At 35.3% G+C, this 24,130-nt stretch overlaps 1 protein-coding gene and 10 non-coding genes across 13 annotated transcripts in view; 7 read left to right on the top strand and 4 right to left on the bottom strand.

The window, feature by feature from the left end:
* Window positions 1-24,130, bottom strand: part of LOC126973140 (probable ATP-dependent RNA helicase DHX34) — a 47,230-nt gene that overhangs the window by 2,406 nt on the left and 20,694 nt on the right. For 2 of the 3 annotated variants that reach the window (XM_050820286.1, XM_050820288.1), the window contains 8 exons: window positions 23,101-23,304; window positions 21,852-22,034; window positions 21,252-21,349; window positions 20,056-20,260; window positions 18,117-18,179; window positions 14,565-14,746; window positions 13,239-13,349; window positions 9,532-9,653 (listed from right to left, as the gene is read on the bottom strand). In XM_050820286.1, coding sequence (XP_050676243.1) covers window positions 9,532-9,653; window positions 13,239-13,349; window positions 14,565-14,746; window positions 18,117-18,179; window positions 20,056-20,260; window positions 21,252-21,349; window positions 21,852-22,034; window positions 23,101-23,304 — 1,168 coding nt within the window. The remainder of the gene's footprint in view (window positions 1-9,531; window positions 9,654-13,238; window positions 13,350-14,564; window positions 14,747-18,116; window positions 18,180-20,055; window positions 20,261-21,251; window positions 21,350-21,851; window positions 22,035-23,100; window positions 23,305-24,130) is intronic. The other variant, XM_050820287.1, reaches the window with a different exon arrangement.
* LOC126973194 (U1 spliceosomal RNA) lies at window positions 1,039-1,200 on the bottom strand. The gene has a single exon (XR_007731285.1). It is a non-coding gene; the product is annotated as a U1 spliceosomal RNA (small nuclear RNA).
* Window positions 5,574-5,735, bottom strand: LOC126973193 (U1 spliceosomal RNA). Its single transcript, XR_007731284.1, has one exon. It is a non-coding gene; the product is annotated as a U1 spliceosomal RNA (small nuclear RNA).
* On the bottom strand, window positions 10,743-10,904 carry LOC126973192 (U1 spliceosomal RNA). Its single transcript, XR_007731283.1, has one exon. It is a non-coding gene; the product is annotated as a U1 spliceosomal RNA (small nuclear RNA).
* LOC126973185 (5S ribosomal RNA) lies at window positions 16,551-16,669 on the top strand. The gene has a single exon (XR_007731276.1). It is a non-coding gene; the product is annotated as a 5S ribosomal RNA (ribosomal RNA).
* On the top strand, window positions 16,753-16,871 carry LOC126973203 (5S ribosomal RNA). The gene has a single exon (XR_007731293.1). It is a non-coding gene; the product is annotated as a 5S ribosomal RNA (ribosomal RNA).
* Window positions 16,955-17,073, top strand: LOC126973188 (5S ribosomal RNA). Its single transcript, XR_007731279.1, has one exon. It is a non-coding gene; the product is annotated as a 5S ribosomal RNA (ribosomal RNA).
* LOC126973202 (5S ribosomal RNA) lies at window positions 17,157-17,275 on the top strand. Its single transcript, XR_007731292.1, has one exon. It is a non-coding gene; the product is annotated as a 5S ribosomal RNA (ribosomal RNA).
* LOC126973201 (5S ribosomal RNA) lies at window positions 17,359-17,477 on the top strand. Its single transcript, XR_007731291.1, has one exon. It is a non-coding gene; the product is annotated as a 5S ribosomal RNA (ribosomal RNA).
* Window positions 17,561-17,679, top strand: LOC126973195 (5S ribosomal RNA). Its single transcript, XR_007731286.1, has one exon. It is a non-coding gene; the product is annotated as a 5S ribosomal RNA (ribosomal RNA).
* LOC126973191 (5S ribosomal RNA) lies at window positions 17,763-17,881 on the top strand. The gene has a single exon (XR_007731282.1). It is a non-coding gene; the product is annotated as a 5S ribosomal RNA (ribosomal RNA).

The following is a 24,130-nucleotide window of genomic DNA, read 5'->3' as shown; positions in this document are numbered from 1 at the left end:
TATTTAATTACTTAACTAAATTATGTGGCATAATTATATTTTCTTTGGTTGTATTTAATACCTTCTTTATTAAAATATTGTTTTTTCTACAAACGTAAAATAGCACGAGAAATATTTCAATAAAGGGTTTTTGTTTTATTACTCTAAAGAAGATTATCTTCTTGCGTGCGTACATAAGTCCTACACACAGAATTTTTTGATTATACTTATACCAAGATGGACGATGTATATGTAATATACCTATCCATATTGAGAAAATTCTATATTAAAAACTGTATTACAAAATATCTGATTTCTTGTATAATAAACAGCCTTGGGATCAAAGCTGCTCAGCCTAAAATAAATAAATAAATGATAATGTATTACAAATATTAATAAAAAATATTAATTATAATCTTGATTAAGAGATTATAAAGATTTGAACTAAGTTAAACCCGTATTTCATAGAATGTGTCTGCTCATGGGTCCAATCGCCACTTTCAAAACATCTGTTTGTATATTAAAATATTATAATGTCAAACATTGCACATACATTTTACCAGTGGGATGAGATTATGGGTACCACAACGGCGCGGCGCCTATTTCTGCCGTGAAGCAGTAATGTGTAAGCATTACTGTTTCGATCTGAAGGGCGCCGTAGCTAGAGAAATTACTGGGCAAATGAGGCTTAGCATCTTATGTCTCAAGGTGACGAGCGCAATTGTAGTGCCGCTTAGAATTTTTGGCTTTTTTGAGAATCCTGAGCGGTACTGCATTGTAATGGGCATGGCGTATCAATTACCATCAGCTGAACGTCCTGCTCGTCTCGTCCCTTATTAAAATAAAAAAAAACATCTAGTTCTATTGCTACTTAATTATTATTATTAAAATGTGCAAAGCAGAATAGGTATATTTATAAATCACACAAAATAAATCTATATTAAACATAATGAATAATTAATATGTTGCATCAGTCAGTAAGACTATCTCTGTTGTTAAATTTGATATTAAGAGTATTCAATTATAGACACTTTATAAATTTAATTATTATATATTATGGGGGGACGGCGCGTACGCAGTCCCCACTACCAAAAATTACGCGTCCGAGTTATCCGCATTAGGGATAATCGCAGAGGTCAACCCGACCGCAGTGCAATGGAAGGGCCTCGCTCTGGGGGAACCGCCTTCTTGATCACCGTGTCCCCTACGCCAGGTAAGTATGCTTCCACACAGTTCAAGCGGAGTAGTCGACAATACTGAATAAATTTTGATAGCGCGTTGTGTATAGTATTAAAAAATAATCAGCACCCTCTAGAGTCTTTGTTGAGAAACTATACCATATTTCTTCACTTCTGAAATAGCGCCATCTGTAGACGGTCGTTACTTTCGGAAACCAGCAAATAAAGTTATTTAAACATTGGTTTTACATCATATTTTATTATTCTATTTACATATCATGTATAATAACTAGTTGTGTTCATTGCAATCTAGTTTCATATTCACCGAGAAGACTAGGATTTTTATCTTTCAAATGTGCTTCGAATACGAATTGCTCACTTACTGAGAAACACCGTTGCAAGAAACTCTAACAGTGGGTATTCTTTTTGCGCCTTTACAAAAAATATCTAAGTTGAATGGTTGTACAAAGTTACCATCATCCCAAGCAGCCTGAGCAGTGTAGTGACAATTGGTATTGAAATTTTTATGATATTTTTCTCTGAGATGTGACTACAGAAAGTGCAATAATAAATTAGATAGATTTTTTCTGAAGAACAATATGTGCGAGGGGACCGATGGCTGCTTGTGATGCCAGGTCGACCTTTTATAGTTAATAAATCATTGTATTTGTTGGATGCTATTACTAATTATGACAGTAATCACGACCATCACGTTCATGAAGCATTCTTATATATACATACACGACAATGTAGATTAATACAGTTTATTCTATTATTTCTTTTCATAAAGTATTTGATATTAAAAACGCTTTTAACTTACACGATTAATATATTGGATCCAGCACCTTATAAACTTTTTTGTTTTGTAAAATACTCTATTGATTGAAATGAGTGGCGGCTGAGTTTCTTGTATGTTCTTCTCGCGAGCTCTACTTTTTCCGAACATATGGTAGATTCAGTGCAGTTCATTAGTTCAGCGCTTTGTTTAAGCCTAATTGAATAAATTTTATTTGACATTGACATAAGAGCGTACGGGTCACCAGATGTTCACCGCCGTCCACATTCTCTTGCAACACCGGAAGAATGCAAATGAGCATTGCAGGCCTTTTAGAAGATGTGTATACGACGTTTTTGGTACCCATGCGTTACGATCAAAACACCGTCTGAAGAACTTATTCCACAGTTTGGTTGTATGTGGAAGAAAGTTTCTTTAAAACCGCACTAAAGGAAGTCACAGATATGGTTTGATGTGGCATGAGGAATCAGGTCAAACAGCTCGTGGGAACGCTCCCCGTGACAAATGCGGTATAAGACTCTATCCCCAACAAATCAAGCAGTGTGTTGATTGGATTGACTTGGAATAGGTCGCCTAGGCGTATATTATACGGTCAGATCGGCGATGTTCTGAAAACATACCTTCACAGTACATGAAGCCAGGTAAGTTAATCAGGGAGATGGCAAATTGAATTCGCTCATATGTGCCTAAACCTCTGAGAGTGATTGTATTTAGATAACTATATAAATTCTGTTTTTACACTTATTGTAATTCGTAAAATATAATATTTTAAAGTTGGATAAATCGTTTAGTTTAGCTGAGATGAACAATTGTTTGAAGAAAAAAGATACAGCCCCGGGCTGTGTTGGGATTACATATTCAATGATATGGAGTTTGCTAAAGTGTACAAAAGTATTTCTTTTAAAAATGTATAATTTGATTTATAGTTCTGGGAAGATACCAGAACAGTGGCGTGATATCAAGGTGGTAGTTATTCCGAAGTCCAATCAGCCAGGTTTACCATCAAAGTTACGTCCGATTTCATTATTGTCTTGCCTTACTAAAATTTTTCATGTTATGATAGCAAAACGCTGAGAATGGTTTGTCGAGAAAAATAAAATTTTATCGGCATGTACTTCAGGGTTAAGCCGAGGACAATCGACCATGGATTGCCTAACACGATTAGTTACAAATATACAAATTGGCTTTTCTAAGAACGTACCTACCTTGGCATGTTATTTAGATATTGAAAATGCATATAATAACATATTAATTGATAAATTAGTTACCATTCTGGATCAATTGAAGGTGGGTAAAAGTATTTGCTTATATGTATGGATTTTTTTAACAGAAAGACATTTACAAATATAACATGAATTTGATAATAACCCCATTTTAGTAAGATATGCACGTAAAGGATTAGCACAGGGTGATCCTTTATCACCACTGCTATTTAATATTGTAACGTATGAATTGTGTCAGAGTGTCACTAATATTTCAATTTGTGAGTACGCTGACGATTTCGTTTTATATTCTGTTCATAGAAATATATTTGAAAGTGTATATAAAATTCAGCAAGCTTTGGATACTTTCATTATACTCCTTGATTGACTTGGTCTTAAGCTTTCAGAAACAAAATCCAAATATTGTGTGTATAGTAGAGGAAATCGTAATCCAGATATAAATTTAAGAATCAATTACAATCAGATTAGTTATGTGGCTTCATATAAAAAAATAACTGGGTATATGGCTAGATAAATCTCTGCGTTGGCATAAACACATAAAAGAGACTGTTGAAAAAGTTCAAGGATTACAAAATCTGTTTAGAAACCTGGCTGGTTCATCTTGGGGTCTACATCCGACACACCTACGACGGATATATATAGCAATGATCAGAAGTAGGTTAGATTATGGAAGTTTTCTTTTTGATAGTAATGCTAAAGCTAATGTTTATAAGTTGGATAAAATACAAAATCAATCAATGCGAATTATTGGTGGTTTTATCAAGAGTACCCCATTTAATGGAAAGCGAGCTTAGCGTACCACCATTACATTTGATAAGAAAATATTTGTCATATAAATATAACCTAAAGTCAGCATCATCCTCAAACAATGTCACAACCCTGTTACTGAATGAATTGAGAGAGTTGTGTAACAACCGATATTGGACTAATAAAAAGATACCATTATTGATTACAACAAGAATTGAGATAAGTACGGATGATATTGCTTCGTCAGGTCCATTAGAAATGTTTAACTTATATTCTTGGGTCAGCGGTATTGACCTGTCTGATATTATATGTTTAACACATACACACACTTTGAGTAGTTTAAAAGAATCCAAAAAGTTGTATGATCCCACATATCTAAAATTCAATGTAATCAAAGAAATTTCAGACAAATATCATGAATGGCACACCTTGTTTACCGATGGATCCAAAAGTGTTAAAGATGGTAATGGTGCAGCTTTTTATGATCCTCTTGTAGCTGACTATTTCAATAATTATTGTTTGAACACTAATGTATCAATCATGACCTTGGAACTAATTGCAATCTCTGAAGCACTTAAGTATGTACAAAATCTGCCATATAAAAAGGTCTTAATCTGCACTGATAGTAAGAGTGCGTTACAGCATATAGCTCGATGCGCCTCTGGCCACAGAGGTGTCTCAATAGCTTATGTTATACTCTCAAAGATTTTGGATTTTAATAGAAATAAAAAAGAACTTAGATTGCAATGGGTTCCATCGCATATTGGTTGAAGGGGCAATGAGGTGCCTCCTCAGACAGACTGGCTAAACAAGCAACACTGAAGGGTAAAAAGATGTATATTAAACCGGATTTTATTGAATTCTTACCAAAATATAAAAGGAAATGTCAGGATTTATGGGGAGAGTACTTTGATCGTAGATCTTTAGAAAAAGGAATTTGGTATAGAACTTTGCAGTCTCAGCCTCCTTATATACCGTGGTTTTTTAATGTAAAGATTAAAAGGAGGTTGATTGTTATTGCTCACAGACTGAGATCCGGACACATGCCTGTGAATAAGTTTAAATTTTTTATGAAAATTGCGGAGTCACCTGTATGTGAGTCATGTGGAACAATTGAGGATGTTGAGCACTTGTTAAAGGAATGTGTCCGATTTCGGTCTAGTAGAGACAAAATTGTAAGACTTATGGGTTTGAACAGATTTGATACGGGCATGTTTGTAAATATACTTGCCCGCCCTGCATCTAAGGATGCCATAAGTCTGTTTGAATCCATAAGTCTTATTTGTTGAACACTATAGATATAACTTGCTTTTCATTTTATTAACTTTTTTTTAGTTTGTTAAGTTAAGAATTTTGTTTTTCTTTTGTCTTTTTAATGTACTTAGATTATAATGGGGCTGACATGTACATACGTATAAAAGCCCCTAAATCAATACAGAAAAGAAAAAATAATAATGATATTTTAACATAAATAATAATAAATTAAATATATTTATAAATCACACAAAATAAATCTATAATAACATAATGAATAATTAATATTAATTAATATGTTGCATCAGTCAGTCTATCTCTGTTGTTAAATTTGATATTAAGAGTATTCAATTATAGACACTTTATATATTTAATTATTATATTTTATCTATTATGGGGGGACGGCGCGTACGCAGTCCCCACTACCAAAAATTACGCGTCCGAGTTATCCGCATTAGGGATAATCGCAGAGGTCAACCCGACCGCAGTGCAATGGAAGGGCCTCGCTCTGGGGGAACCGCCTTCTTGATCACGGTGTCCCCTACGCCAGGTAAGTATGCTTTCACACAGTTCAAGCGGAGTAGTCGACAAAACTGAATAAACTTTGATAGCGCGTACGTAATACTATTGCAAAATATACAGCGCTCTCTAGTATCTACTGAGAAACTAAATCACAGTTCTTTACTTCTGAAATAGCGCCATCTGTTGACGGTCGTTACTTTCGAAAACCAGCGAATTAATTTATTGGATTCACATCATAATAATTCATATTATTATGCATGTAACTAGTTGTATTGATTGCAATCTGTTTTTATTTTCACCAAGAACATTCGTTACTTTCAATAGTATTATTTAATGATGAAGTGGTCAACAATAACCACTCTCTGAGCCAACGGTGCAAGAAAATGTGTCAGTAGGTATTCTATTTGCGCCTTCTAAAAATATCATAAATTCAATGTTGTACACCGTTATTTCTATCATATTATATTCGTATTCTAGTTCCAAGCAATCCGATTAGTGTACTAGCAGTTATTATTGAGATTTTTTTTATTTTTAAGTAGTTCGGAAATGTCCGTACAGATAATACAAAAATAAAACGAATTTAGATTTTTTTGACATCATACGAGTGCAGAGGTCACCGAAGAGAATGTCAAACTACTAAAAGGCATATAAGGCATTTATTTTCTCAAAATTGATTCCTTTAGAATTATTTTAGGTAAAGGAACGCTCCTCGCGTTAAATGCGGTACTTAGAAGACAGAGAACTGTCTTTACACAACGACAAGCAATCAACCCTTCACAAAGAGTACTCTGCGAACGGTTGATTGCAACGGGATAGAGTACTATCCCCTACAAATCGAGCAGTGTATTGATTGGACTTAGTTGGAATAGGTCGTCTAGACGTATATAATACGGTGAAATCAGCGATGTTCTTAAATTGTACCTTATAAGTATAAACAATAAGTAAGCAACTCTTTTTAAATTTCAATACAACACACGGACTAAAGGAAGATTAAATGATACACTGGCATACAGATTTCACAAAGTTAAAAAGAAAATATAAAAAATCAATTTAACAAAAAAACAACCGACTTCAAAAACACTATTCCAAAACAACAGATATAATATGCACTAAAAATTATAAAAATAATTGCGTATTTTTATACAATATAATTCTAGTTACGATTATTGTAATTTTTGGAATCGGTGTCCTTCCGCCGAGACCCGCTCTCGCCTCTCACCTAGTTACAAGCCTATCTTGGATGACACCGACTCCAAAAATTACAATAATTGTAGCTAGAATTAGATTATATAAAAAAACGCAATTATTTTTATACTTTTTAGTGCATATTATATCTATTGTTTTGGAATAGTGTTTTTGAAGTCGGTTGTTTTTTTGCAAATAAATAAAAAAAGAATTATCAAAATCGGGTTCACCCAGTCGAAAGTTTTGAGGTAATAAACATAAAAAAAAATCCGACGAATTGAGTACCTCCTCCTTTTTTGAAGTCGGTTAAAAAGTAAAAGATTTGAATATAAATCATGATTTTAATTCGTAAAAAAAAAATCTGAAAAAATGTAGCGACACTCTGGGCCAATCAATTAGTGTTTAACTTTTTACTATATTGAACATATTTTGTTCTTGCTCAGAAAACTATATTTTTCCAACTAATACTTATTATACAACTTATTTGTAAGATACTTAAGTAGTTTTTAGTCACCTTAAAAGCAAATTAGAGTCACTGATATTTTTAAGGAATGATGTGTTCTCCTATAATTGGTAGTACATACTAATGTGTAGATATAAGGCATGTGTTAGATGCAACTGTTGGAGATCCATACTAATAAATGAATAAATAAATAATAGGTCAACAGGTAAATAATGTTTCATTTATGGTTTATAGTTAATGAATCGAGTTAACTTTTTTAATATTACAATATTGCAACCTAATATTATTACTATCCAAGTAGGATATTATTAATAAGTATATTAAAACTTCAATTTTTAATTTAAGAATGGATCCAATGGTATTTTCCGTACAGGCACTTAAGAAAAGGGTACTTATTCTTTTATATGAAGCAAATAAAATTTTACGTTTCATTCATATTATTATCTATAGATTAGTCTTATAAACGGATATCAGCTACTGCTTCAAGGGACAATAGGGCTTTTGGAATAAAGGACCACATTGGTGTATCATCCAGATATATCTAAAACTGAGCTAGCTCCTTTTGATTTTGCCGCTCAATATCTAATAATTCATTTTAACCATTTTGGTGGTAATGGATCACAACATTATTCTTGAATTTACAATATCCTCGTCGATTTTAGCTATAAAAACCATTTTTGTTGCAATTTAGTTGTTAAACCAGTTAAATTTTGAAACAAGGTCTGTTTTCCATGTCTTGTCAGTCCCAACTACAGCATTCCGCCTTTTTTAGAGAATGTTTCGGATACAGTGCCACCAAGTGCTGAAATGATTTACCACCACCACATTTCCGCAGCTTGAAACTGTTGAACGTTTCCGAAAAAAGTTAAAAAGCTTGCATTTATGTCTCTTTTAATTATTAAGTATCAGTTCACAAATCGGCTGCACACGACTTACATTATTTTTTGTTTCTGTTACTAAATTTTCTGAATCTACATTTTTTTTGCTTAAATATACAATTATTATTATTTAAATATATATGTTTTACCAGTGGGGGGCTCCTCTGCACAGGATGCCGGCTAGATTATGGGTACCACGACGGCGCCTATTTCTGCCATAAAGCGGTAATGTGTAAACATGATTGTGTTTCGGTCTGAAGGGCGCCGTAATTAGTGAAATTACTGGGCAAACGAGACTTAACATCTTGTCTCAAGGTGACGAGCGCAATTGTAGTGCTGCTCAGAATTAATGGGTTTTTTCAAGAATCCTGAGAGGCACTGCATAGTAATGGGCAAGGCGTATCAGTTACTATCAACTGAACGTCGTTTTTTTTATGAATTTTTTATGAATTATGAATTTCTTACTCAAAAAAAGCTATATTCTAGACAGTACTTAGTACCAAAATTAAAATTATCAACGGTTGTAAAAAAATGTAACGTTTTAAAAAATATTATTTAACAATTGTAGTTACTCCCACCCCTTCACTCCCACAAAAGTAGTCACCAGGGGGCTGCCGAAATAAGCGCTGTGTTGGTATTATACCACGCAACATGACGCTGAGTCAGCTCCTCTTGATAACAATGACTACTAAACAGTAATTTTACATTAAAACATCGACATTTTACATTATATATCGTTTTTTTTGCTTTTGTATATTTTTGTGTTCATTTTTTATATAGGTTTTTTTTTTATAATTGCTTATAAAATGCTCTTAGAATACCTTTGTTTATTTACGGTATGTGTGGATGATGCAGCTACTGTACTCAATAACTCTTTTGTTTTGTATTTATTTACATTTACTTTTTTCACTTAATCGTGTGAGGCATTTACTATTTGACGTTTGAGTATTTCTGTTGCATCACTTTACATTATGTATATAGTATTGTAATTGAAATGATTCGTAAAAAGATGAAAATTTATAACATTATTTAAAAGAGTGGCAATGAGTTTCTTGCTACTTCTTCTCATTAGGAATTCTTCCCTTTACGGAGTAGCAGTAGCAGAAAAACACAATTTTTTTTCACATTCATAATTGGCATTTCCGTGAACTACATGAATAAAGTGATTTTGATTTGTTTAATTATTTTCCTCTAACATCTGTAACTCTTTTTTACTTGTATTATGAAGTGTGGTTTGTTTTTGTTATTAATAGTTTTCATTCATTCATTCATTCATTCAATAAAATAAATAATATCAAGATATTACCAGATAGTCTTCTATTGATTAAGGCGTCCCATCGCTGTCTAATTCTAGCAGCTTTCAGCAGTAAACTCAAACCGGAGTCCGGGTATGGAAACTCCAACAACAGCCATGAATCACATATTATTCTGAAAATATTCATGTGCAGAAATGATACGTCATATAAATGTATTCGTATCAATATATATATAAAAATGAATTGCTGTTCGTTAGTCTCGCTAAAACTCGAGAACGTCTGGACCGATTTGGCATATTTAGGTCTTGAATTATTTGTGGAAGTCCAGAGAAGGTTTAAAAGGTGAATAAATAGGAAAATGCTGCTAAATTAAATAAAAACAACAAATTTGTTTTTCCTTTGATGTGTCCATACATAATTTGTATGAGAGAATTTATTGATGCACGGTTTGACAGTTTCACTACTGTGAAACAATTTCATTACGACAGCAGGGTGCATATTTTACGAAGTAATTTTTTATGTTATGATATATTATTGACAAATTCATAATATTAAAACATTGTTTTATTTATTATATACAGAACAACGTCTGTCGGGTCAGCTAGGTATAAATAATATTAAAAAAATTATTGTATTGAAAACATCTAAGAATAAAAACTGATTTTGATGAAACTGATTCGAACTGAGTCGAATTGCAATAGACAGGGTTAAGTTGAAACTATTACAGGAACCCTTAACTGTGCCAAAGATACTCTATAATTAAACCATAGACTTAGGTATATATAGACTTTTTAATTCAATTACGCATTATTTTATGCGGATATCTATACTTTTTCTAAGTTGTTATTTTTATTGAGAGTAAATTCCGTTAAGTTTGTCTTAAATCAATTCGACACGTATTTCGCCTCTACACGTGGCATCCTCAGGAGATGTTGACTCGCGCAACTCTGGCACGAGACTGTCTTACTCGGTCAGTATTAAAAATACTAAGGAGCTAACGACATGCTGAATGTTAACGGCTCGTTGTGATGTGCTGTATCCGTTAGAGATGTTCTTCTCTCTGGCACGCTTTGTCTATATATCGTAAGTCTATGTTGGAAGTAAGCTTCTTACAAATAATCATAACTGAAACACAGTGTTTGCACACTAATGTTTGATAGGCGATGGCAGAAGAAATCTTGAATCTTGCCGGCAATTTTTAAAATGTAAATTGAAATTGGTTGATGAAACATAAATGCTTAGCTTATTTTTTAAAATAATGGGGGGACGGCGCGTACGCAGTCCCCACTACCAAAAATTACGCGTCCGAGTTATCCGCATTAGGGATAATCGCAGAGGTCAACCCGACCGCAGTGCAATGGAAGGGCCTCGCTCTGGGGGAACCGCCTTCTTGATCACGGTGTCCCCTACGCCAGGTAAGTATGCTTTAACATAGTTCAAGCGGAGTAGTCCGCAAAACTGAATAAACTTTTATAGCGCGTTGTATATACTATTGCAAAATATGCAGCGCCCTCTAGTATCTATTGAGAAACTAAATCACAGTACTTTACTTCTAAAATAGCGCCATCTGTTGACGGTCGTTATTTTCACAATCCATTGAATTTAACAAGTCGTTTTAAAAGAACCGTATTATTATTATTATGTGATTAACTTTATAATTCATTTTTATGCTATGTAGGTATGGCATAATACAATTGTGTTTCGCAAATGTACTACTGTAACAATATTAAATAACTACTTTTAACATTATCTCAATATTTTGTGATCTTAGCATAGCACCTTGGTAGATTTTGTTTTCATCATCAACAACGGGTTTTGCTTTAGCATAGTTTTGTTTATTTTTGGTGTAAAACTGTTTTAATTATATCCCATCTCAAACGTCATAAGTGAGTTAGCGTAATTTGTCCTGTAGCAAAAACTATTTATAAGTATTTATTTGACAAATATATTATGCAATTTTTTTATAACATTCATTTATTTAAAAATATCTTATGACCTTTAAATAATATTAATATTTATTAAAAAAAAAAACACTTAAAATACTAAGATTGCATGTCATTTATGTAATACCATATACTTATATATAGTCACAAATAGGTACTGCTTTAATATTAATAATGTAACATCAATTAAACATATTTGCAACAAGTACTTCTTTTATTTCTCAACAAAAAAATATAAATTTCGAATTAACATGTTCAGACACTTGGATTAAAATCGAATTAACATCAATAGCAGAGATGGCGGACATAGAAAAGTTCATTTAGTCTGTAATTATTTATATATATAATAATATAAAACAATAAATATAATAATAGTATTAAGCGATCAATGTTATATGGAGAGACTATTTATGGATGTAAAAATGATTTCCTATTATGATCATATTAAAATCCAAATAAATTTATTTAAATTGGCATAACAAAACATACCTACCTATCCAATCACCAACGGCAGTTGACATTTAAAAAGTCTGCTGAAGCGATAAAAGTTGAATGTTTACAATATTTTACCGAAACGGCTTTTTATCGATTCGATTTTGTTGAACGTCCGTTCATACCACAGACTTCCAATATACTATCGTATATACTATTTGCAATACAATACAAACAAATCGTTCGAGAGAAATGAACAGCAGTAACGGTGACACAGCAAGATAGAAAAAGTAAATCAAATCAAACCAAAATCACTTTATTCGTGTAGGTCACGGAAATGACATATATGAATGTCAAAAAAAATATTTTTCTTATTGAATCTACCGCTACTTCGTAAAGGGTTTGAGTAAATGAGAAGAAGTAGCAAGAAACTCATTGCCACTCTTTTATATCAAGATTTACATTTTCATTGTTTTACAAATCATATCAATTACAATATAATATGTAAAGTGATGCAACAAACATACTCAAACGTCATATAGTCAATGCCTTACACGAGTAAGTCAAAAAAGTACATTATATTTAGTAAATTAATAATAAAATAATTAAAGCGAGCATTTCGAATTAAGGCAACCTAACCCTAACTATAACAAAGTCCTAGACAGTCAGCCACGATTGGCATTAGCTCCTTAGTAATTTAAATATAAGACCACCAATATTAACTAATGCACACATCTACGTATCTAAATTGGTGACGCATTATGGTCTAAGTAGTTCTATGTTTCAGACTCAAATCACAAGCGATTTGGAACAAAGGCCGGCAACGCTCTTGTGATTCCTCTGGTGTTCCAAGAGAATGTAGGCGGCGGTGATCACTTAACACCAGGTGACCCGTACGCTCGTTTGTCCTCCTATACATAAAAAAAAATATTAGTCGATCAACTAAAACAGCTGCATGTGAACACGGTTTACTGCAAATTTGTCCCAGACCCAAGGGTGTTGTAAGAGGCGACTAAGGGATTTAATTCACGAGTGGCTTCTTTGCACGGGATGCCGGCTAGTTTATGGGTACCACAATGTCGCCTATTTCTGCCGTGAAGCAGTAATGTGTAAGCATTATTGTGTTTCGGTGTAGGGCGCCGTAGCTAGTGAAATTACTGGGCAAATGAAACATAACATATTATATCTCAAGGTGACGAGCGCAATTGTAGTGCCGCTCACAATTTTTAGGTTTTTCAAGAATCCCGGGCAGTGCATTGAAAATGTGCAAGGCGTATCAATTACCATCAGCTGAACGTCCTACTCATCCCTTATTGCCATAAAAACCATATTACTTCAACAGGCTATCACCGCGGCCCTATAAAACAGAACGTGAAGTATACCTTGTGAATGCCATGTTGGTATCGATAGCGTGAGCCAACAATAACAAAGTCTGTGCGGCAGGCATCCTCATTGAGTTCACTATATAAGGTTTTGTTGTCTCCAAAAGTGATCTGAAAATTATAATCACTCTTATCAGTCTATCTCATCGCCGTTACATTAAAATCTTGAACTTTAGAGCCATCAAGACATCCTCTGTTCTGAGAGGCAATCAAGCCAAATATCAGTAGCATTATAAAAAAAAAATACAAATAACTTAAAACTCATTATGTCTCGGAATATCAATGGGGGCGTCTATTATGGGCATTTTCGAGAATTTTTCGCCCTCCCCCCTTGGTGACATATCGTAATATTTTCCTCAACTCCCTCCATCTTAAAAATTTAAGTGTTGTTGAGAAAAAACAAAACCACTTCTTGTTCTATTACTTTTATTGAAGACTGGCAAAGTCATATATTTGTGAACATTACCGAATTTTACATCATTTTCTGCTAGAAAATTAATTACGTGATATTTGCCGAGCCCCTTTCCCCCCTACGAGAGATTTAGAAAGATCTAGCTTGATTTCCTTTCTGTTATTATTTATTGTATATGCCATACTATTACACAAAGTACATGACAAAACTTTAGCAGATATTAGTCAAAACCATAGACGATACACTCGTATACTTCTCTCGATGATATTCTCGTAGTAAGAGTTGAATTGCCTGTAGCCAAAAGCGTTTCATTCACATATAAGGACATATCGTTCGCAGTCTGATAGCAAAACCGCAAAAGTGCTCTTAAGGTTATGCATTGATTCAATTGAACAATAATATTTTAAACAACTGGAGTGAATGCGGCAATGTATAGATTTAGCAGTCGAAGCTTATTTTTGGTGTAATTTGTGGCATGTTCCATATTTCGGCTTTGTTTTTATACAACGTGATTTGAATATATTTATAGAACGTCATTACTTGAAGCTTTTGAGCTGAGAGAATGCTTCAGGCTTAAAGTTCTCTAAGTCATATAAGTTCGGGAACACTGCAGCTCGCAGACGATTTCACAAAGTGTTTTTCCTACGGAAGAAGTTTGTTGCAAATCACGCAAAACATCTACATTTTGACAAAATTTCGCACTATGACGTAATTCAACAATCGTTTATAAGTTATATTTTATAAATACGGGTCTGCTATAGCTATCAAGAGGCCCTTTTCCTGCTGCAGCCCTCATTTTTTTTCTGCGCTAGTAAGACTACTGTACTTTTACCCAAATATGGGGATTATACCTGATTATAGATTCCACGTAACCGTGGTAAGCCGTAATGTGATATTTCAACAGAAATACTTACAAGTAGCACAGTATCTGATGCTTTGAGGATAGAGCAAGTCTGCTCTTGTAGCCAAGGGGCGCGTCTGTCTGGATGTCCCCGTCGGTTAGCTGGAGGGTGCGGGGTTGTTTCCCGAAGATTGATGTCGGGTGCAGGAACACAAAAGGCTTACTCCAAGTATGGTACAGTTGTTCGGACACAGACTGAAATATTTAAAAAATTATCGATTAAAAGTCATCGAGGATGAGAGGTAAAAAATTGGTGGCGCACTAGGTATAACCACCGCTGAAAATAAGTGATGTTTCATAGCCACGGCCCGGTCACAGATAATCCTGAGTCGGTGACACATTTCCTGCACTGCACCGAAACTCTCCAATATTAAATCAATCATTACTTAAATACGTTATTTTTCGATTTATTTTGTACTCATATGAAACGGACAGGCCACTATAATCGGCCAAGAGTGATTATGCCCCGTGGTGATCGAATTAAACTGTATGTATATATATGTATATTGGAATTATGTGGCGGCAGCAAAGATACTATATACTATCGACACTGTTAAGACTATTGAGAGACGAACTATACAATAAGTACAATACAGGAACTCGTCATAATAATAACTTTTTTTCTTCCTGTCTCGTGGAGGAGTTTACTCTCAAACGGATGGTAGAAGCTTGTCTATGTATCCTATGAGTGTGTTGTGAAATAAATATTTTTCTTTCTTTCTTTCATTTACTATACGGTGCCCCTGGTTCGATCCTGACACCGCTCTTATAAATTCAATTCCTCTGGAGTTGCAGAGCAGCATGGGCTTTGGTACTCACACTGTCCTCCACAAAATAAGCTAAATTTGTGGCTTTTATGCAGGATTCATTAGAATTTAGCCAATACCAATTTGAAGTACATCAAACAGTGAGTAACTTTTATATGAGAAAAAGAGTTGCTTCCTTCAGGGATAGACTGCAAATCTCAGAACCGAATTCTCCAAACGTTTGTGACGGGATGCCTAGCAATATTTTTGGCTATCTGTGCATCAAAACAAAAATAGTAAATAAATGACGGTGCCTAGACCAAGACGCCTGGGTAGAGCTTTATGAACCGTTCCAGATAGTTTATAAGTTTTGTGGAAAATTAAATTTTTTATCTTTAAAAGGCATAAAAGGCATTTATTTTCTCAAAATTGATTCCTTTAGAATTCTTTTTGATGTCATTTCTAATAACTTCTACATACTACTACTGCTTCGGAAACAAATGACGCTCTGAGAGAGAAGAAGCGGCGCAAGAAACTCTCCCAGCATTAATTTTTTGCGCTCTTTTCAATAAAAATACAGATACAATATTGTACAGTCATTTCTATCGCTATAAAATAATCACAATCTAGTCCCAGGCTGTCCGATCATTTAGATATTCAGCAGTGGAATAATAGGATTTACGACAGAGCCATTTTTTATAAAACATTTAAATTTATTTATAGATAATGCCTGAACAGTGGCTGGGACTTTATTCCTTATAACTTACAGTGATGTTACCTATGATGATACAACTTTTGAAAATCGATCGTGGAACTGCTACGTCAGAAGTGAAATCTTCCTGGATTCACAATATATTGAAAACATTCTGTTAAGATTGTTGAAGGATATTGTAAAGATTTTTTTTTTATTAGAAGTTATTTTATAGTATTAGTACTATGATTTATTTAACATATTGTAAAATGGTGATTATTATCTAGGCATATACTTTTATTATACAGTTATTTTTATATTCAAAAATCTGTATATAATATTATCATATCGTAGTGGTAAGCTTAAATTATGTACTTATCGGATATCTGAAGATACTTTGTTGGTTTTAGAACTACTTGTAGATATATGTTTTTATAGTGTAATTACGTGTACTGTTTGTTTCTCACAAAAAGCAAATAAATATATTCTTTAAATAAATGTAGCACAGAAGTATAACTATGTTTGTATATACTATACGTACCTATATTTCAAACAATATTTCGCCAACGTCCATACCACGTTGAATACACCGGTTCTCGTCCGATCACCGAAGTTAAGCAACGTCGGGCGCGGTCAGTACTTAGATGGGTGACCGCTTGGGAACACCGCGTGATGTTGGCTTTTTGTTCATTTAACTCTTATTTTATTTTGGTTTAGTTAATTGGTGTTAATATTATTGGTTGATAATGTTCGAACGGTCTATCGCCAACGTCCATACCACGTTGAATACACCGGTTCTCGTCCGATCACCGAAGTTAAGCAACGTCGGGCGCGGTCAGTACTTAGATGGGTGACCGCTTGGGAACACCGCGTGATGTTGGCTTTTTGTTCATTTAACTCTTATTTTATTTTGGTTTAGTTAATTGGTGTTAATATTATTGGTTGATAATGTTCGAACGGTCTATCGCCAACGTCCATACCACGTTGAATACACCGGTTCTCGTCCGATCACCGAAGTTAAGCAGCGTCGGGCGCGGTCAGTACTTAGATGGGTGACCGCTTGGGAACACCGCGTGATGTTGGCTTTTTGTTCATTTAACTCTTATTTTATTTTGGTTTAGTTAATTGGTGTTAATATTATTGGTTGATAATGTTCGAACGGTCTATCGCCAACGTCCATACCACGTTGAATACACCGGTTCTCGTCCGATCACCGAAGTTAAGCAACGTCGGGCGCGGTCAGTACTTAGATGGGTGACCGCTTGGGAACACCGCGTGATGTTGGCTTTTTGTTCATTTAACTCTTATTTTATTTTGGTTTAGTTAATTGGTGTTAATATTATTGGTTGATAATGTTCGAACGGTCTATCGCCAACGTCCATACCACGTTGAATACACCGGTTCTCGTCCGATCACCGAAGTTAAGCAACGTCGGGCGCGGTCAGTACTTAGATGGGTGACCGCTTGGGAACACCGCGTGATGTTGGCTTTTTGTTCATTTAACTCTTATTTTATTTTGGTTTAGTTAATTGGTGTTAATATTATTGGTTGATAATGTTCGAACGGTCTATCGCCAACGTCCATACCACGTTGAATACACCGGTTCTCGTCCGATCACCGAAGTTAAGCAACGTCGGGCGCGGTCAGTACTTAGATGGGTGACCGCTTGGGAACACCGCGTGATGTTGGCTTTTTGTTCATTTAACTCTTATTTTATTTTGGTTTAGTTAATTGGTGTTAAAATTATTGGTTGATAATGTTCGAACGGTCTATCGCCAACGTCCATACCACGTTAAATACACCGGTTCTCGTCCGATCACCGAAGTTAAGCAGCGTCGGGCGCGGTCAGTACTTAGATGGGTGACCGCTTGGGAACACCGCGTGATGTTGGCTTTATCTTATTTTGCTTTAGTTTACTTTAACCATAGATATATAATTTTTTACCAACGTCCATACCACCGGTCCTCGTCCGATCTCCGAAGTATAGCACTGTTGGCTTATTGCATATTTATAATTTCGTTAAAAAAATTACTAAAATATAAAGTAATATCGTTATAAATTACCAAATGCCAAATGCCAAATTAGACCTCAAAAATGTTGGAATAAGATAGGTAAGTACGTCAATTACCTTACAATGATTGAACTCATCAGCAACGGCTATTTGCGGGTAGAGGGCGCGACACAGCACAGTCTGAAATTATAAAAGACTTATAAAGCTATTGTCACGATATGCGTTATATCATCCGTTTTCATAATAACACTCCTCTGGATTATGTTATGGTTACTAGGACTGGGTTTTTTAATGTTAACAGTAAGCTAACTGATGCAGAATATTTTATAGAGGATTCATGTTATATGTGTAGATAAAGCCTTATATGCAACTGTTGATAATTACGTATGAAAACACTCATATATAAACCCACATTCGAGTTTTAATACCCCTTATTACACAACAGTTGCATAAATAACTAATATACATTTTATTACTGTTAATTTGATTCAATCCGAATATCAAATATGATCTATAACTACCTACATTTGAGTATCAAAGTGTGGCATTGCAATGGTATTAACACCATTATATCTTAGATCATTTATACATCATGATAGGCTGTGACAGCAGTAAAAATGTCAAAAAAATATGAGGTCGACAGTTAGCCTCTATTTGAAATTAACATAAAGTGGCATACAAATCGCGAGTGTAAGACGTAGCTTGTCACGCAAACTAAAGTATTAAACCTGTCTTGTTTTCATCGGTTGTCTAGCAGCATAATACTATGTAGACTTATACAATATCTAAGAGTAATATGTTACTCCAAATCGTTTTGTAATACCGAAAAACGACCAACGACTTGATCAACGACCGACAATACGGGTTTCGCCATGGTCGGTCGGCAGGTGATCTTCTGCTATACCTAACACATAGATGGGCAGCTAGAGCACGGCAATACTTCAAGCCGGCCCACATACTAGCGCTGTACAAAGTGCAGGTCCGGCCACACATGGAGTATTGCTGTCATCTCTGGTCTGGCGCACCCCAGTATCAGCTCGATCCATTTGACCGTGTGCAACGTAGAGCAGCTCGAATTGTCGGAGACACAGTGCTCTGTGAACGGCTGGATCACTTGGCGTTGCGTAGAGACGTCGCTTCATTGTGCGTCTTCTACCGCATTTATCACGGGGAGTGTTCCGAAGAGCTGTTTAACCTGATTCCTGCCGCCGAATTCCACCTTCGCACGGCACGCCACAAGTTAGGATATCATCCTCACCATCTGGATGTGTGGCGGTCCTCTACAGTGCGGTTTTCAAGGAGCTTTCTTCCACGTACTCTACAAAGCTGTGGAATGAGCTTCCTTGTGCGGTGTTTCCGGGACGATACGACATGGGTACCTTCAAATGCGCGTACACCTTCCTTAAAGGCCGGCAACGCTCCTGTGATTCCTCTGGTGTTGCAAGAGGTTGTGGGCGGCGGTGATCACTTAACAACAGGTGACCCGTACGCTCGTTTGTCCTCCTATTCCATAAAAAAAAATTTTTTTTAGCTATGTACAGATGATGGAAGCCAAGTAGAATTAGATTATCATTATTGTATTAGGTATAGGACCTGGGTGACCGAGCTCTGCTGGGTGTGGAAACGCAAGACCGATTCCTCAACCCCAAGAACTCTCGCGTAGTAAAAAGCCAACTGAAACGTTTCGACGGCCATTTGTTACCACAAATTTTCATCAGTTCCACTTTATCATATGATACTTTAGATATGTAAGCACTTGATACGTTATTTAAAAAAAATATAATTAATATTTATTAAGTATAATAAAAATAAATGTGCAGTTCCGTGATCTCAAATTCAGTTTTGACAAATCTTTTTCTTTCCAACAAAGGAATTGTTCTTCAAATACCTCAATAACATACTAAGGTATGAGGTAATAAACTTAAAACAGGCATAAATTAATTTCTTAAAACACCGCCCTAAAATAGAGAGGTGTTAATTAACAAACATAAAAATACACACAAATTATTAACCGCTTCGTTTTTTGTCCGTATAAAAATAAATAAATTGCTTTAACCTTCAACATAACCAAGTCTCTGCCGCTGCTGGCACTCGCACCGCTGATGAGGGCCTGGATCCTGCTCGCGTCGTTCGTCAGCCTGAACTCAATGTCCCGAATGTCCATCACATCATCATCAGCTTTATCGTCAACGATCTCCCAGGAGTCCACCTTCAGGCGCTTACGACGTTTGGATTCCTCGTCGGCTTTCTGTTTACACTTTCTGAAATTATTTTTTAAATAATAAATGTAGGTGATTGTACTGTATTGACGGATACTACTTACATAATGAAGGATCATATAGAAATCGAAAGAAATTGTTGTTGCAATAAGTAGAAACCAGTGGGAGGCTCCTTTGCACATGATGCCGGCTAGATTATGGGTACCACAACGCGCCTATTTCTGCCGTGAAGCAGTAATTTGTAAACATTACTGTGTTTCACTCTGAAGGATGCCGTAGTTAGTGAAATTACTGGGCAAATGAGACTTAGCTTCTAATGTTGTAATGACGAGCGCAATTGTAGTGCTGCTCAGAATTTATGGGTTTTTCAAAAAATCCTGAGCGGCACTGCATTGGGATGGCATGGCGTATCAATTACCATCAGCTGAACGTCCTGCTCGTCTCATCCCTTATTTTCATAAAAAAAAAACTAAGCAAACGATGCAAGCCTCGGCCGCAACATACACATATTAGTTTTCGGTTTTACTTTTATTCGGCGAAGAAGCTCGACAACGCTCTCATTATTATTAGTCTTGTATTATAAAAGAGCATACCTACTAATATTATAAATGTGAATGTAAGTTTGTTTGTTACGCTTTTACGGCTACACTGCTGAACCGATTTTGATGAAATTCAGTACAGAGATAGACTAGAGCTTAGGAAAGGACATTGGCTACCTTTTATTTATCGCGAAAAAAGGCTTGGAGGGGTTGAAATAGGCTAGGCTATATAGCCTCTTGCTGCTAGCTTTAGTGTGCGTGAGAATCTACGTCTTACACTTTGTGTTAGTCTGGGTGCATTGCTCAATATCGAGGTTAACTGTGAGCCTCAATTTATTCGACGTTTTCACAGCTGTCAGAGTCTATCTAGAGTCTAGACGTAAAGATGATGATATAATTTTATTTATAATTTTCAATAACCGCCGCTGGACCTTCTTTAATGAAATCTTGTATTGAGTACCATTAAAACGAGAACTGACTAATGATGTCCAAACCTTCTCATGTCCTTCAATTGTTTTATCTGTCCGTGTCGCATGGCTCTCTCTGAAGACGACATCGACTCAGCTTCTATGACTTCCATGAGATTATTATCCTGTTCAAATATTCATTTATAAATTATAATAAAAACATAACTATAGTTATTTCAATCCAATAGGGACAATATGGACATATTGTTTTTCTACTTTTACTTTATAGTTTACATACCTTTAGAATAATTAATTGATTATTTGTACCATTTAAGTTTAAGCCGCCAAACACACGTGGAGACAAAAGGTGGAAAATTAACATTCATCTCCATACTATAACATCAAAATTAGCTCTGACTTTACTTTTAAAATTACTTTTTCAAATAATAGCACTTTTTTAAAATTAATTTCTCGGTCAAAACAAAATAATATTGATGAATAAATCTAAAGTAGTAAAGATTAAAAAACCGTTACACTCCTATTTAAGTTCTAACATGCTCCATGCAATAGGATGAAAATCTCACTGCACGTTTCATACTAAACTAAATTTAAATGTTTTCTTTTAGTCCTGCCTCTTATTACGTAGTATTAACTTCCTCTTTGGCGCACGCTTCTAAGAGTACTCACCTGTAACAAGGCCTTCAACTGCGCCGCAAGCTTGGTGAGCTCGTACAGTCTCTGTTCCTCCACTCCTCGTCGTTTGCACCACGCCCTTCCGCCTCCACGTGACTTCTCTTTGAGCCACCCGCAGTACAATGACACTAGTGTTATTGGGTCACCATGGTCTGATTCATCGGGTTTTCTTGCATTCTAAAAGATTTAGGTTAAGGGTTATTTCTATGTTTACGTCCGGCGCTATACCCTTTTTTCTCTATATCTAAGTGTAGATTTTCGAAAAGTTTGGAGTATTTTAATTAATAAACTATGCAGCGGTAATAATCAATAGAAGGAACAGTAGGTAGATAAAAAACTAGAATATACCAGACAGAATAAGAAAAAAATAATAACAATAATATGGCAGCCTTATTGGTACTAGTTATATGAATATTAGCATTACACCAGCCCCCGCGGACCAGGCAGCCATACCAACGTAAACAGTGTGTAGGAGCCCGCGGCAGCTCTAGGCGGCCAAGAATTACCGGCTGCGGCCGCCATTATAACTATAGCAGCCATAGCGAGTGTAGTCGAAGTTTTGTAGCTACTGTCTGTATGCACTTCTTACAATAATAACTTTTATCTACACACATGCTTTAAATCCTCTATTAAAGATTATAATACAGTTGCCAACATTAAAACACCCAATGCCCTAATAACTATTACATTATCAAAACGAGTGTTGTAATGAAATTCAGTACAACATTATATCATCCGTTTTCATAATAACACTCCTTTTAATGTAAGCAGTAAGCTAACTGTTTCAGAATCTTTTATAGGGGATTCATATTTTGGGTGAAGATAAAGTCTTGTATACAACTGTTGATAGTTAGGTATTAAAACACTCATGTGATACTATTATCACACACCCACATTCGTGTTTTAATACCCCTTATTACACAACAGTTGCATAAATAATTATGACTTTATTAGGGAAAATTGTTATTAAATTGTAAACCGTAATTGGAATTTATCATGGGATAGAATACAATGATCGTGATGCTACTAGTGGCCATCTATTGGCTGGTAAAATGGGTCATGAACTGGCTGCTAAATATTTCGGCTGGGGGAAATAGGGTGCCGCATATTGCACGATGGCTCTCAGACGATGAAATTGATCTAAAGTTCCTTATTTCATGATTTTACTCGTTTTTATCCATTATAAGATACCCTAGTTTCGGGTCGGGTACGGAGCCCTAAGAATTTGGGGTATACCACTTACTTCACATTCAAAGTCTCGATGTGCACGCGTCGTGTAAATGGACCGAATGCCCAGTCCGGCCGTGAGTGCCAGTGCCGAGTCCAACTTGTGGGGCGGTAGAGTCGCAACACCTACAACTAGTGCCTTAGCGAGCGACACTTCGACAGGCAAGTTAGCCAAAGATTTACCAAGCTGGGTTAGTTTCTCGTTCGACGTGAGCGCCCCCTGTTGATACAAACACCGAAAAAGTGTAAGTAAAATCAAAATTAAAAATTTCTGAAAGGAGGTAAGTTTCAAAGGGAAATTTTTTGCTTCGTTTACACTTTTTGGTGGATAAACTTGCGGCTGTAGTGATTCCTAACCGAAAACGATTTTGGGACTTTTAAGCAATGAGCATACTGAGAACTCGAAGGCCGGCAGCGGTCTATGATTGAACATCTGTTGCAATATAACTGAAGTTTTAATGTAAACTAGGACTTTTTGACCCATTTGTCTATAACATCTGTGCATTTTTCTACTATAGCTACAGGAATCCTCTGAGCTTGGTCGCTATATTTCATTTGTATTTAAATAATATACCAAATCAAGTCATCTTTATATATCTAGAGACCAGTAAATTATTTATGCTTTTGTTTATTTAGGCTTGAAATAAATTAAAAAATTAAAGGCGATCAATCGGAGCTTTATAAACATAAGATATTATAATTTATGGTTGCTATAGGAACTGCAGAAATCGTCCAAGTTTTTATCCTATGCATAAATCTTATGTTTTATAGTAAACTTTGCGATAAAGATAATAAAGGGAAATTTAAAATTTGTTGACATGACATTTGCTCTTGAATCTCAAATGTCTTATATATGGGATATACTCCATCCATAAAGGATAGACGAGCACACCAGTGACGTGATAGTGATCATCACTGCCCACGATGTCTTGCAACACCAGAGGTAGACGTTGGCCTTTAATGTTGTTTTCGGGCCCTCATGTCCTGGAAACACCGCACAAGGAATTTTAGTCTATATTTTCGTTGTGCGTATTAAATAATTATTT

Source organism: Leptidea sinapis, chromosome 28 (genome assembly GCF_905404315.1).
Source record: "Leptidea sinapis chromosome 28, ilLepSina1.1, whole genome shotgun sequence".
In the NCBI taxonomy this organism is placed as follows: domain Eukaryota; kingdom Metazoa; phylum Arthropoda; class Insecta; order Lepidoptera; family Pieridae; genus Leptidea; species Leptidea sinapis.
This window is presented reverse-complemented; position numbering and strand designations above follow the sequence as displayed.